The sequence below is a fragment of the Psammomys obesus genome, unplaced genomic scaffold, assembly GCF_907164565.1.
Source record: "Psammomys obesus unplaced genomic scaffold, mPsaObe1.curated_primary_1811, whole genome shotgun sequence".
Taxonomy (NCBI): Eukaryota; Metazoa; Chordata; class Mammalia; order Rodentia; family Muridae; genus Psammomys; species Psammomys obesus.
Genome location: NW_026596046.1, coordinates 31,834,605 through 31,850,788, shown reverse-complemented (window position 1 = coordinate 31,850,788; position 16,184 = coordinate 31,834,605). Strand labels below are relative to the sequence as shown.

At 38.2% G+C, this 16,184-nt stretch overlaps 1 protein-coding gene across 2 annotated transcripts in view; it reads right to left on the bottom strand.

Moving 5' to 3' along the window:
- Nucleotides 1–16,184, bottom strand: part of Nars2 (asparaginyl-tRNA synthetase 2, mitochondrial) — a 100,973-nt gene that overhangs the window by 42,452 nt on the left and 42,337 nt on the right. For both annotated transcript variants that reach the window (XR_008721930.1, XM_055623121.1), the window contains exon 6: nucleotides 14,281–14,375. Coding sequence is in view for 1 of the 2 variants with exons in the window: in XM_055623121.1 (XP_055479096.1) it covers nucleotides 14,281–14,375 (95 nt within the window). In the remaining variant the exon portion in view is untranslated. The remainder of the gene's footprint in view (nucleotides 1–14,280; nucleotides 14,376–16,184) is intronic.

Here is a 16,184-nt window from a genome sequence, read left to right as displayed (position 1 = left end):
GGATACAAAGTGAATAAATGTAATTAATAAAAATTAAAAAAAGAAATAAAGTGGATTATGAAACAATAAAATATAGTAACAATTCACCCTACTTAAGGCCTGCTTAAATTCTTTAAAACCACCTTTATCTTTTAAATTTATTCATTTTTAGTTATTTGTGCATTGGTGTTTTGCCTGCATCTATGTCTGTGTGAGGATGTCAGATCTTGAAGAGGTTTTGGGGGAAATTAAAAATTAGAATAATTGTAATAGAAACCTACAAGATTTTTTTCCCTTTCTCTCAAAGGCCTTTTCAGTTGGTCAGAAGTGTAAGAATTTACATTTTGATTCTTCAGTCACCATCCTGAGACCAAGATCAGTATACCTCTGAGAACATGAGCATTTAATGGAAAAGAGTGAAAAGATAAAAGAATACTTCTGTAGTTATCTCTCTCCCATGATTCAGATCCAGAGCTGCCTGCTGGAATGCTCCTGAAGACTAAATCCACCATGTGCAAGATGAACAATCCTCATTCTTTACAATTTCCCCAGCTCTGCTAATCTACTAGTCACTAAGCCAGCTTTACTTTCACTACCCCTTATTGCCAACGGGCCCACTACCATTTTTATTAAAAAATTTACTTGTTTACACTTTGCAAAAGCACTCTCAAATCTAGTGACTCATCTCTGCAGTAGATGTCAGTGTAAACCTTGGTCTTTTGCTTAGAATATAAGTGTTCTTTTGTTTTGTTGCTGTTTGAGATGGGTCATGTTATGCAGCCCAACTCTCAAAATTCTAAACACAGAATCCAAAAAGTGATGAGATTTTAGGCAAGCATCAAGCATGCCCAAGAAATACTTTTTCTAGTGTTTGCTTCTGCTTTTCCTCTGATTCCAAATTACTGTGAGTTCTTAAAGTCAAATCTGATTATGTCAGGAAACTTTAAAAATCTTCAACAACTCTACTGTCACCAAAGATAAATTCAAAGTCCTACTCTCTCCCCACACAGCTTTTCTCTCTCTCTTTCTCTCTCTCTCTCTCTCTCTCTCTCTCCAGCTCTCTGGGGGCATTCTCCTTAACTAGCATGTCCCTGAGCCTTACATTTCTTTGTAGAATATTCTCTTTTCCACCTCTGCTCATCTCTCTCTAAGTACAAATTTCCATACAACTTTCAAAATTTCCCCTTTATATCATTTCATTTTTGAAATTTTGTCATCCCTCCCCAACTTATTTTCCTCCTCTATATGACTATAACACTTTATCCATATATTATTATACAGTGTCTCATTTTGATATGTAATTAGGTTTTTAAGAACCCCCTCTCCCACAGCAAACTATGAAATTTTCCACAACAGGAATCATGTTTTATCCATGTGTGCGTCTCCAGTGCCTAGTTAAAACAGGTGCTCACGCTGAATGAATGAGCACTAATGATGATGACAGGCTTCTTCAGCATCAACTGGGAAGGCACACATCTTTATACAGCAACATGACAAAGAGCAAAACACTCAGATGCTTTTTCAGGCTGCTACTTAGTACCTAAACTGGATACTAAAATAGGTATCTAAAAATGGGTCAAATAATTCTGGTCTGTTCAAGCATCTATCCAAATCGTAAAAGCTGAGTTTCCAGTTTAGGGCTATGCTCTCTGATACCCTCTGCCAATAGTATCCATTTTTAAGGATGGTAATTCTGGTACTGTCTTTCAAGGATACATTATATCAACACAAATGTTAACATTCAAGTGTATCTTATTGGAAATTTCCATAAATTCACAGGCAGTGAAATGGAAATTTACTTTTGAAGTTCTGAAATATAGGAAAAAGTTTGTTACTCAAAAGATACATGTTATTTGTGTTATAGAATTAGGTACAAACAACAATAGTTTTTAACCTGAACTCCAAATGCAAATCACAAGGATAACATGGCAATTCTATGTAGGATGCCATGGAATGGGTAGTAGTAGTTTATTTATTTGAGGCAAGGACTTCCATATCCTACCGTTAAGTAGTTGAGGCTTGGTATGGATCTCTACAGTATTTTGCAATAATTTTGTTTTTGGATCCACATAAAAGTATTCATTTTAATTTATTCCTTTATTTTTCCTGCCTTCCACAGCCATTTGCAGCAAGGCTTACAAACTGCTACTCAGCCTTTTGGTTAGGTCAAGTGTAGCAAAGCTTAAACCAACCAACATTTAAAAGAAAACCAGAGAACAAGGACAATTTCTAAAATAAGACACAAAACCAGGTGAAAGGCCAGCAATGCTGTGAAAAGAGACCAGCAGAAAGTACTCAGCACTAAAAACCATGTTCGTGCCAAATTATGGGGAGATGGGAGCTATATAAAGAAAGTCATGAGCTTAGAGTAGATGCTTAAGATAACAAAAGTACATCCAATACACACCAATCAAGATAGCTATAAAAGTGGCTTCTGGGGAGGAAAAAAGTGAAATTACAGAGAAGGCTCTACAGAGGTCACTTTCTTTCTGAAGCCCTCAAGTTGCTAAGTAGAAGAACATAAAATGGTCACTGAATGTGTGACCGTTTATTCCTTCTGAAGAACTAAGCTTCATAGTTAGAAAGAATACAGGATTTTGTTCTTTAGCTGGAGAACATAATCAGCACGAGACGGGGCGCCAACACCCCAACCTCCACGTCACCCTCTGCAAGTTCACTGACCTGAAGTGAACTCACAAGCAGCTCCACACGGGCCTTTAAAAGAGTGCTGCTAAGTGTCTCCCCACCCCACAAAGCAGCTGCTAACTGTACCCTCTAGAGCACCTGATCTCGCCTGTGCTTAGCTGGATGGGGAAAGTGACTGCCCACTGCTTGCTGCCTGCCTGAAAATCCAGCAACTCTGGAAGTTAAGGCAAGATGGCCTGAGCTACAGAGCAAGTTTAAGGATGGCCAGGACAACTACTGAGTCTAAAATAAACAGGAAAAAAAAAATGCGTGAGTACCTAAGTTCAATTTTCAGCACTGTTGAAAAGATAGTCTATTTTGCTATCTTGTGGCCAATGCATTATCAATACTGTAGTGTATCTGTCACCCACTACTGATACATGCATAAGAGAAGATTCCTGACATTTAAGAGATGGCATGCAGCCAGAACATGAAGAGCCTTCCCTGTACTCCAGGGTAAAGGATAAGTAGTTTTACTTGTTACTGCAAATGTCCCATTTGTTTGAAATTCCTAACACTGCTCTCTTAGTTTTCTCCTACTTATCTGGCTCCCGCCTTTGCCTCTTTTTACATGCTCCTTAGTCTACCTGTTTATTACGTACTAACACTCACCAAAGCTTAGTCCTTCCTCTCCTTTCAGTATTGATACTGAACTTAGGGTTCCTGGCATATTAGGTAAATACTTTGCCACTGAACTTTGTCCTCAGCCCCAGACTTTCTTCTTTTCTCACTGTCCCTCCATGATCTTCCTCAGCCAACAATTTCAACTAACTACCTACAATTCACAATCCTATACTCTTCATATGGGTCGTTTTTCTAAAGTCCAGATGCATATATCTACCCACTTACCCGATTATTTCCCTTGTCAAAAACTGAGCTCATTAATCTACCAAGTTCAGTTTGTCTTCAGTGTTCTCCTACCATCCCAGATCAATCCTAACATGCTCTTTAATAACACCATGAACTGCTGCTCATGGTACCTTTTAAAACATAAAGTTTACATTCAGTACAGCACTCATCTAACACTCATTTCTGTGAAACTTCAAAATTTGTGACAGATTATACTTTAATTTTTTTTTTTAATTTATGATATGTGTATGGGTATTTTGCCTGTATGTATGTCTGTATACCACGGGTATGCCTGGTATGGAGGAAGTCAGAATAGGGCATTAGATTCCCTGTGACTGCTGCTATGTAGGTACTGGGAATTGAACCTAGGTCCTCTGGAAGAATGGCCAGTGCTCTTAATCACTAAGCCATCTCTCCAGCCCCACTCCAGTTTTTTTGTTTCATACTTCATAGATTTCACTACTTGCTGTTTATTATGGTATCCCTGTCTCTGGATATTTGTCAAATAACAAGGTAACTTTCTATGAAATATGCTAATCTCAAGAGAATTTTGAGACAGCACTGAGATGGGAGGATGGCAGGAGGGTAAGACAGTAATCCAATTACTCAGAACTTCTGCTCCTTTTTGAAATAGTTGTTCTCAGAGGCATTAGAAGGCAACAACATTAATGTTAGAAGTCACAACCATGCCAAGTGTGGTGAAGCATGCCTTTAATCCCAGCACTTGGGAGGGAGAGGCAGGTGAGTTTGAGGCCAGCCTGGTCTACAAAGCGAGTCCAGGACAGCCAGGGCTCTGTCACTCAGAGAAACCCTGTCTCAAAAAACCAAGTTGTTTCAGACTTGCCTTCTTCCCACCAGCCCTTATCTGTCATTTCCAAGACATCGCTTGCTCCTCACAGTTGCTCTTTCCTTTACCCAAAGCTCCTTCTCATGGTCCTGATAGTTAAAACAGGGACATCTTTGCCTTTCAATTTAGGGCAGAAGAGAGTGGTTAGCTGGGGCTGGGGAGATCTGATCTGATCACCAGCACCCATATAAAAGCTGGGTTGGTAGTGCAAGTCTGTAAGCCAAGGACTCGGGGGTAAGAAAAAGGGACATGGAAACAGGTAGATGCCCTGAGCTGGCCAGCCACACGAGCCAACCGGTGAGCTCTCGGTTCAGTGAGGGACTATCTCAAAAGTCAGAAAGCAACAGTAGAAGACACCCAGAGTTGACTGCTGGCCTCTAGATAGGCCAGCAACACACACACACAAATGCACGTGTGCACACGCACACACACATGTACTTGACAGTTTTTACCTATGGCTGTTTTTTATGAGGCTCAGGGATTTAAGTAGAGAGGCTTCCCTTGGGACATAGTTCTTTTCCTTCACTTCCCCCCCTTTTCCTTTCAGGTCCAGAGCCATCCTGGAGACTAGACATTTGAACCCAAGAACCTCTATACCACGATACTACGAAACTGAAACATTAGGAGGATGACTGTTGTTGGAAAAAATATATGTATATACACACACAGAGACACACATACTCTACCTGTGTATCTATTTCAAAAATTTAAATTTGTTGCTATACAATATTTAAATACAGAGAGAAAGAGAGAGAACAAGGTGAGGCAGAAAATAAAAATGGCAAAAAGTATCATCATCATCAGAGCCCAAAGGACTCACCAGACCAGCACTAAGTCCATGAGCTTCCAAGTCACCTTTCTCCCCACTGACCACTTAATTCAACCAACACACACACCAGGTACTCATATCCGTGCAAGGCAAGAGAAACCTACAAACTGTATGTGACATAAGTGTTTCATAGGGTGCCGCCCAGATCCTCCTTGTTTCACATACAGCCACCAGCCACATATGGCTATTTAAGTTTAGCTATAATTAAATAAAACTAACAGAAACTGAGTTCCCTGAAATACGGCGGTCACAGCAGCCACACTTCCAGTGCCAATGACAGCCATGGCTTGCAGCTTCTATAGTGGACAATACAGCAGTAAATCTGTTTAGCATCAAAATAGGCTGTTGAAATCATCTCAGCAAAGCAAGATGATGATCAACTAAGGAGAAAAAAAAAAGTGTGTTCAAAACCTGGGTAACAAGAGCACAGGACAGTTGCGCAGAGCTCCTGACTGTGCTCCTGGGTCTAGTCAGAGCTGCTCTGTGTTTCCCACAGGCCCTGGGCATCCAGCTCCTTCCCCTGCCTTTTATCTACCACTTTACAGAGCACGCACTTACTTCTTTGCACATGTGAGCAGAGCTTCTCTCAGAATGGCCGCCTTTCAGAGCGGCACTGGTGCACACGCAAGGATTGTTTAATAAAGTGTGTTTGCAGCTTATGTTAACTGCACAAGCATGAAGCTGCCTTGTTCACATCTCTGACGAAGAGAGTGGAACCACAACTCTCCAAAGATCCCAGCTCTCTGATAAGGAACAATCAAAAAGAGAAAAGGCAAAGTGGACAGTGCTTCTCTTCTACCTGGCTTTTCTTTTGCCTTTCTGCCTTTCTTTCTTTTTCTCTCTCTTTCTCTCTTTCTTTTCTTTTCTTTTTTTTTTTTTTTTGAACTTTTTACCCTCTGACTTGGCTTTCCTTATAAACCAGAAGAAAGACTGTTAGTAAATGCTCTTTGTATGACTACTCCTGGGACTGGGAATATAGCTCTCATGGTAGAATGCTTCCTTCAAATGCAGGAAGTTCTGGGTCTGATCCTTAAAACCATATAAAATCGGACGTTGTTATATAAACCTGTAATCTCAGAGCACCAGAGGTGGAAGCACAACCAGGTGTTCAAGGTCATCTTTGACTACACAGTGAGTTCAAGGATGGCCTGGGCTGTAAGATGCTGCCTCAAACAAACAAACAAAAAACAAAAACTCCCAATGATATGGATCTTGTTATAAGTTACAACAAAAGTAAAGAGATTCTGAGTCAAAGTACTCGATTTATTATCTTCAAATCTCTAAGTTATACCCAACCTTTTATAGCTCTATGTCAAATAGCAGTATTTTCAAATCAAATATGTATTTAGGCTAAGAGAGATATACAGAGAAAATCCTTTGTGTAATAGTCCTGAAGTAACTCTACCAGAGTTATTTTTTTTCCTTGCACTTCCTGCCAGTGTCCTGAAGTAGAACAAAGAAGAAAAACCAGAATTATTCAGCTGAATAAGCTAAGTAAAATAAATAAATAAATGTCCCAGAAGTAAAAACTAGTCTCAATAAAGGAATTCCCAAGAACAACAAAAACATTTCTATCACAATTTATGTGCTAAATCTGCCTTTTAAATGCGAAATCAGGCTTGCTGCCCAAGGTTTTGCATACTCTCCAAATTGTAAAGATTTATGTAACTCCACATCTGCTTATCTAGTCTATCCACCTGTTTCAAATGGCAAACATGGTTTTTTTGTTTTTTGTTTTTTTTTTCTTCAGGGTACAATGTATCATAGGAGATATAGTAGGTGGTAATGTCAAAAGAAATGAAAACAATATCTGCGCAAACTTATTTGTTATTAGCTTTTGCTCACGAGAGAGAAGAAAAAACAATGAACAAGTTTTTTCACAAGCATTTTTTTTTTAAAGGAGCAAAGATCAAGTCCCTCACTGTCCTGCTCTTAAGTATTTCTTATATCTGCATGTATGTGTGCCACACTGAACCTGATGCCCAGAGATCAGGAGGCACTGGGATCGTCTCATGCTTGTGAGCCACTGTGTGGGTGCTGGGAACAAACTGGAATCTTTGAAAAGAAAAGCAAGTACTCCACTGAACCATCTCTGTGGCTCCAGTATCCTTTATTTTATATTGCAAAAAGCTTACTAATCCTTTCCACAACATTCCTTACATTTCTACTAAGGCCTATCAGGCTGTATAAATAATTCCCTTAAATCTAATATTGACAGTAGTGAAGGCAGACATTTACTGTACTTATAGTCACCTCTTTTAGGAAGACCATCCATCTGGACGATCACCGGTGCTTCTACTCCCTCTCACCCCTTGCTGATCACACAAAAGAGACTAGTTACTTCAGAAAGCTGCTTGGCAGTTTTTCTAGAGTTGTTTAGACACTCAATCTGCTCCAATCCCTCAAGTCTGTCAGGGTAGGTTTCAGTTAAATAAACACAGAAACAAGTCAATGATTTATGTAATTTATGTAGAGTATACAGAAAAAAATGCAGTTTTGATTTAAAAAAAAAAAAAACAGCAAAAAATTTAAATTATCAGTCTCACAAAAGGTCCCTGTGCCCAGATTTTTTGGTTCTGTTGCTCTTCTTGTGGAGCTCCTGTCCCCTCCAGGTCTTCCTATCTCCCCTTTCTTTCATAAGATCCCCTGAACTCTGCCCAAAGTTTGGCTATGAGTCTCAACATATGTTTTGATAACCTACAGTGTAGAGTCTTTCACAGGTCCTCTGTGGTAGGCTCCTGTCCTGTTCCCTGTTTTCTCCTTCCAAAGACCATGCACAGAGATAACCTAGAACCCCTGCACAGGTGCAGCCCATGGCATCTCAGTATCCAAGACAGTTCCCCAGTAATAGGAACAGGGACCATCTCTGGCATGAACTCATGGGCTGGTTCTTTGATCACCTCCCCCTGAAGGGGGAGCAGCCTTACCAGGCCACAGAAGAAAACAATGAAGCCAGTCCTGATGAGACCTGATAGACTGTGGTCAGATGGAAGGATTGGACTGGGGGAGGGGCATAGAAAAAGAGAGAGGGCGGGTGAGATTGGGAGGGGATGGGGGAAAGGGCTACAGCTGGGATACAAAGTGAATAAACTGTAATTAATAAAAATGAAATTTAAATTAACACAAATAGGAATTCATACTTATGTGAAAATGATAAATAAAAATTCATTTTCATGTATCAGGTATACTCAAAATATTTCAGTATATTGACAGAATAGTATTCCAAGCCTTTAAAACAGACTTTTATTTTCTAATTATGTATATGCATGTGCATAAGAGAGCTGGTATGCAGAGAGGCCAGTAGTACTAGATCCCTCTCCAGCTGGAGTTAGAGGCAGTCTGATCTGCTCTCAACTCCCTATCTTAGTTCTGATGTGGTCCTCAGGCTTCCGGAGGTAACTGTGTTCTATGCCTTAATCTATTCCTTCATTCCAGGCACTGGTATGGTTTAACTTGACCTGTCTGGTGAGTTCTGAGATCAGACAGACTCACTCTCTATGCCAACTCTCTTGCTTCCTGCAAACTCCAGTTTTATTCTGCTGTAAAACAACTTGAAAATTACCTGTCAGCCGTTTCCTCACGGTCACGCAACTTTAGCTCGTTCTTTGTGCCTGTCTGTCCTCCAGGGAGGTCCCAGCTGTCAGTGCTGCTACCAGCGGAGCAGCTAACAAGTCAGTGCCCACACAGTAATAAATGCTTGGTTTAGCACGGTACCCAATTAATTCTCACAACAGCTCTAAAAGGTAGTTGTTATAATTTGCTTTATAGATTATAAAGTAGAAGCCCAAACATTAAGTTCATAATGTAAGTATGTAAAGAAGACAGAATCTCATTTTAACTCTCTTTGACTCCATTTACTTCAGCTATCAGGACCATTTATTTGTCGACAGAACCGGTGCTTTTTTCACTGGGTTATCTTAGTACCTTTTTTTTGTTTTTTGTTTTTTTTCTTAGAAATTTTATGTTTGAGATTGCTATTCTCTGATTAACTACTCATACTCTCATATGAATAATTTGTATACAATTAAAGAAGCATACAAATAAGATGTATTTTGATTTCAAATCAATAAACAGAAGAAAGAAATTGAAACTGATAAAACAGTCACATTTAAAATGAATGAATCATTTTTTTAAGTTGAACATATGACATAGTTTAAGAACTGATCTTATTTGGACTTTAGAATCTAGTAAGTTGACTATCTTTTTATTTTATTTATATTTGTTCATTTATTTATTATTCACTTTACATCCTTGTTGTAGTAGTGCAGCAGGTAAGAACACTGTCTGCTTTTCCAGAGGTCCTGAGTTCAATTCCCAGCAACCAGTGTTCTTATAGAAGCCCCTGAGGCAGACTTTAACACCTGTAAAATCATCCCTCTTCTGTCTTTCTGTCTATGATAAATACGCCCAGAATCTTCAACTACTTCTTTAGCCTATGGTGTCCTTAATTATCCCTGTAATTCTCCTAGAGACAGACAGGACACAAAGTCATAACTTTCTCATATGAAGTTTAATGATAGACTCTAAGCATCTGGGAGTTGATAAAGGAATAGGACAGAGAAGCTACACAGTTTTCTAGATTTTTATGAATTGTCTAAACATAATTCACTCAATATACATCCATCATGACAAAATATATTCCAGAACCAAATAGAGAAAAGATGTACTACAACCTAAAGATTATATACTATAAATGTTGTATAATAATGGGAAGAAAACAAACTAGACTTCTGTGTTTTAATAAAATAAAAACAAAATATTATATAAAATATAAGTCATAACCATTAGATAAGGGTGTCATTTTAAAGTGTACCTTCATGTAAACATAGAAATAACATCACCTTTATTCAGCCTCGGTAAGGTGAGAGTCCCTTGACATGTGCTTAGGAAAATCTTTCTAAACAGTGGCTACCAAAATTATAACTTCTTATTTAATACGCATCTTGCTCGACACTCTATAGGATAATAAATATGTGTACATCTCAGTAGCCATGAACCTAGATCTTGTGCTTGATACACAGTTTTCAATGTTTTTTTGCCTGAGTGTGCATATATGAACAGAGTTCAGAAACGTATGACATGGATGACGAGCGAGGAAGATAGATGAGCAGATGGGAAGACAGTTCACACTGAGTTACGGGGGGAGCTTTGGTTTAGTCTGTTCCAGTGCCATCAGTCTCACACATGAGGGTGAGAGCAAGGCTTCTGAGCTCAGTGGAAGACTTGAGGGGATGAGCTAAGGGCGCCTATACCAACCATAAACAGATTCATCAAAGTTGACAAGACTGTTCAGCAGGTGAAGGTACTTGCTGTACAGGCCTGAGTTTAATCTCTAGAACCCACAGAAAATTGGAAGGAGAGAAATGACTTCACTAAGTGGCATTCTGACCTTTATTTTTCTAACACACACACACACGCACACACACGCACACACACACACACAATAATAATGACAATAATGTAACTGCCATTTGAAACATGTATTTTAAGCACTTGAATAAGAGAAGTAAGCCTAGGGAAAGCGCTCATCTTGGAAACAATAAAAAGATGTCCTTCACTGGGTGAACAGATAAACACTATTATAATGAACAATAGAATATGGCTTAACATTAAAAATAAATGAGCGACCAAGTAATGAAAAGAACTAAAGGAACTTCCAAAGCATATTATTAAGGAAAAGAAGCCATTCTGAAAAGGCTGCATATTGTACGAGTCCAAGTACACAGCAGTATAGAAAATGGGAAACTATGCAGACACAAAGCAGACTGATTGGAGAGTTTTCACGGCAGGACAGCTATTCTCTATGAGATAATGGTGGATGCATTCGTGAAAGGCACAGAGTGTATAACAGTAAGAATAAACACTCATGTGAACTATGGACTTCAGGTGATAATGTATGCCAGTATAGATTTATCAAAGGGAGGGGCAATAATGGTAATGGTGGAAAACAAACCTAAAGACAAAAGGAAAAACGAAGACATCCTGTAGTTTCAGATGACATGAGAGTACTCACAGGACAGCAAGACATGTAAAAGGCACAGAATACGCTACCTGTACTGAGTTTTCCACAGCTAAACTGGTTTAAGTAATTAAGTAGTAAAATAATATTAACTCAAACTATAGGATAGATGTGGCTCAGCCTATTCTGATATAAATGACAGACTAAATAAAAATGAACAAACCTTCCATATAGAATTTCAGATATCCCTCCTTCAAGGAGATTCAGTTAATTCCATTTCCTACACCCTAAGCCTCCACCCAAGTGAGGGTCGAGTTGTTGATTCCCTTATGAAGAAAGGAGAATGCAGCATATTTTCCACTGGAGAGATCTGACAGTGACTACTTTATCTAACAGTGCAGCCAACAGTTCCTCATAAGACACAGACTTCCTCTGAGGAGGTAATGAGAATAGCACATTACCTCTGTGCTACCTTTCTAAAAACCTGCATGAACCAGGTCTAAGCTGGAGAAAAACATCAGATGAACTATGATTAAGTTACATTCTACAAGTCATGCAAAACAAAGACTGGGAAACAGCCACAGACATGAGGAGACTTGGGAACAGACAACTGCATTTCAGATGTCTTGACTGAATCCTGGAAAAAGAAGATATTAATAGAGAAACTGGTGAAATCCAATAAAGCCTGGAATCTGCTTGACAGTTACTCATTAACATTATGCTCTTTGTTTTGACGAATGCGTCACAGTAATGGAAGATCTGGGGGAATGGGCAGGGGGAGATGGAAAGTACAGTGCACTTGTAACCTGTCCATACATCTAGAAACTATTCCAAAACAGGTGTCTATTTAAAAACTGAAAAACATTGAAAACAGAGTCATACACCCATTAGCCTAACAGAGGCTCTTTGGAAAATGCTAGCCTTCTAAATTTAACTACATTTATGGCCTTCAACAGTCTTTTAAATAAAATTAAACAAAACACAAAGCTAAGAGAAAGAATACTAAAAATTTCTTATTAGAGTAAATCATGAAACATGATGTTCTGTATATTAATAGTTCTAGAACTCTGCATATTAAACTAGAAACATTTGTGTGGAATTGTTAGAAATACGTATTATACATTTAAGACCTAACTAATCCTTCATCATACACTGTATTTTATAGACCTTTCATAGATCTTTCTCAGTACAGTACTGAGAAAGAGACATGTTTATTACATTAGTAGTCTTACAATACAGAAACAAATGTTTGAGGGCAAATGTTTGCCTCTACCAGTACAGGTTAAATATATTAGTTCTCCTTAGTTTGTTTTGAGACAAAGTGTCATAGCCCAAGCTGGCTATATACGTAAGGTTGACATTGAACTACTGCTCCTCCATTCTCCACCTTCTAAGTGCTGGGATTACAGGTATGTGCCAAGCCTGAAATTTTATATTTATAGTTTATCTATACCTTGGATATAGGGCAAAAGGTAAGCAGCTTTTAAAGAGTAATGTCTTTTCAATGCAATATGAGAATAAGGACCCATGAAAGGTTATTATAACTTAGGAGAATGTTCTTGCTCTATTATTTCTTTACTGTGAAAGAAAGTATTCTATATTACGTGAAGTTACGTATCAATGTGTACATTTTGTTCTCTACAGTAACAAATAATTTCTTCCAGTTATAAGAGATAATGCCAGAAGTTAAGGTTTATCAGCCTGTAGACAGCAAGCAATTTGTGATTAACATAGAATTCTTAATTGCCCAGCTGTTGAAACGTCTATGAATATGTAGGCGGTCTCTGCCCCGGAAATGCGGAGCTTACAGGCACACACTGCCATGCTCGGAAAGCACAGCTGGCTTCACGATCACTGTTCAACTACCACTGAGTTCTGCTGGCCGCCAATGCCTTCCCGTCCTCCCAGTAGAGTAAGTACACAGACATGCAATCTGTTCTATATTACACTTCCTGCGAGTTTGTCTATTTGTGCATGTTAAAATAATGGGAAACACAAACACAAATACTAAATTTTTATCATTTAAGCTTTCTTCCTGACAAGATTGTTAAGTCCTAATTCCAACAGACAAAAACAAAGTGTAACTAGGAAATTCAACACTGTTGGGTCAGCATCAAGAAATTAGTTACAGAATCACAGAACAGAAGACTAAAGGAGAACTCTAAAGAGATTGTTATCCGATCTCTTCTTTAAGGAAAGGAAGTTGGGCTCACAGGAATACACAGATTTTCGAAAGGTTTGACAGTGGCGGAAATTTACACAATTTAACTTAAAAGCCTTGTTAATGGATCTACAGTACACTGTGCTAATGTTCTTTTTAAAATTCAACTGCTGATAGTTTTGAGAGATATCTCAGAGGGTAAAAAGGCTTGTTGCTCTTATAGAGTACTGAAGTTCAGTTCCCAGCTCCCACAACAGGCAGCTCACAACTGCCAGCAAGTGTAGTTCAATGGCATGCCTTCTTCTGGACACAGACACACAGTCATGCATGCACACACTCATGAACACACACATGCACACATCGATTACTGACAAAACGCTTCCTACTTTCTTTTTTCTTTCAAGTGAAATGAGTTAGTATATGGCTCAGACAAAAACCATGAGCAAGCTTTGACTTGCATGCATATGGTCAATTACATTTAAAATTTTGAGTATATGGTTAGGATTTAATCAAGAATAATTAGGAATAAAAAAATTTTCAACTTCACATTTTACTGTTACACTTTTTACTAAAAACGGAAGTCTAGACTAATGTGATTTTACCTGAAAAACATTTGGGAATTTTTACTTTTCTTTTTATTTTATGCAAGAGTGTTTGCCAGCATGTGTGTTTATGTACCATTTGCATGCCTGGTGACCTCAGGTCAGAAAAGGATGTCAGATCCCCTGAAACTACAGTTACAGACAGTTGTAAGCCACCGTGTGGGTGCTGGGAACCAAACCCAGTTCCTCTTCAAGAAAAACCATGGGGCCATCTTTCCAGCCCCTCACTTACACACTTTCAATTTGTCCATTAAATTAACTTTCACAAGATTAATGACAGAATAATTTCAGCTTTTGGGTTTGAGCACATTGTTTCATTCTGCTCCAAATCACAATCAGCATAAACGAGAAAAAAATAAAATTCTGTACCCTGACATCACTTCTAGGTGAAGTTGTCCTGAGACAGTTAAGAAGGCGGGAACATCAAAGAAATTCTCCTCAGGTACCTTCATGTTGCTTGAAGGCTATAAATAAAAAATAAAAAAAATAAAAAAAACACAAGCCACAAAAAGCTATTATGCATTTTGTTTTGTTTTTCACAACCATACATGATCCATAACTAAAAACAGTATTGCAGTTAAGCCTATGTAAGGACTTTTCCTTCTGACTGAAATAAAAGGCGATTACTATCACCTAAACCAGAACATACCTATGCAGACAGTTCTAACAGCAAAAGAGCTTACCATATATTTTAAAACACAGTAACTACAGGACAAAGCACTTTTTCATTATTTTTTTTTCCTTAAAAAGTAATTCTGATTAAGGGCAAACAAAGGCAAGGGATTATGAATCAAAACATTAAATATGATAACTCACACGACCTCTTTAACTATGAGCTACAATTAAGGCCTCATTTCTCAGAGAGTAGCCTCTAGAACATGTCATATTATTAAAATATTAATAGTACTTTTGTTATAGTTTAAAAAAACAGATTTATTTTTATTTTATCTGTAAGAACATTTTGCCTGCAATTATCTAAGTGTAGTGAGTGCTTGCCTGGTGCCCACAGAAGCCAGAAGAGAGTGCTCCATCCCCTCGAACTGGAATAAAAGATGGTTATGAGCTGCCATGTGAGTGCTGAGAAGCAAACCTGGGTCCTTTGGAAGAGCAGCCAGTGCTCTTAACTATGTCATCTCCCTAGCTCCCTCACCTTAGAGTCTTATGAAAGCATTATAAACTCATGAACAAAAGCAGACTCTGTATCCACAGGTTCTTCGAGATTTAAACTCAGACTCAAAGTGTATTTTTAATTGTCTGTATTAACTGTCTCTGCCACCAATCCTCACTATTATTTCCTAGACAATAAAAAAAAAAAAATCACCCGCATATCTGTTCTGGGGCCAGTACTATATTTTTCTAACTTTGGGTCTGTGGTACAATTTGATATCAGGCATGATGATACTTTTGGCATCACTTTCACTGAGGATTGCTTTGTTTTGGCTGTTTAAAGGTGTTTATTTTTTGTTTGTTTCTTCGAGACAGGGTTTCTCTATATAGTCATGCCTGTACTGGAACTACTTTTGGTAGACCAGGCTGGCCTAGAACTCACAGAGATCCACCTGCCTCTGCCTCCCGAGTGCTGGGATTAAGGACATATGTTAGGACAGCCCAGCCGAACTGGTGTATTTTATGCTTCTATATAATTTTAAGGATTTCATTCTAGTACTTTGAAGGTCACTGAAATTTTGATGGGGGGGGTGGTTTGAATTTGATCTGTATATTGTTTTTTGTCACATTAATTCTCCCAATCTATAAGCTCAAGAGGCGGTTCACTCTTCTAGTGTTTTCTTCAGTGTTTACTTTTCAGTGAAGAGGTCTTCCAACTCCTTGGTTAGGTTTATTCTTAGGCATTTAGTATCTATTTTGAGGCTACTTAAATAGTATTGTTTTATTGACTTCTTTCTTGGTGTGCTCATTACTGGGAAAAGTTCCTATATTTCTGCATGTTGATAAATACTTTGTTAAAAGTGCTTATCACATTTAAAGAGTTTTCTAGAGAATTATGAGCAGATTTCAATGTTTCATTTATTAGCAGTTGGGCAAAACTGATTCTAATCTTACATCTATCCAATTTATTTAAATGTGTACAAACAATTCTACTTCACTTTGTCTTCCAATGTTATGTATAAGCATTTATAGGATGAAATGCACACATTATAAGTTAGCTTATTTCCCCTTATATTACAATTGATTTGCATTGATTTTTACGATTCTGTGTGCATTAACTTATACTACCTATAGCCTTTTATTTCATAACATTAAAAATGCATTGT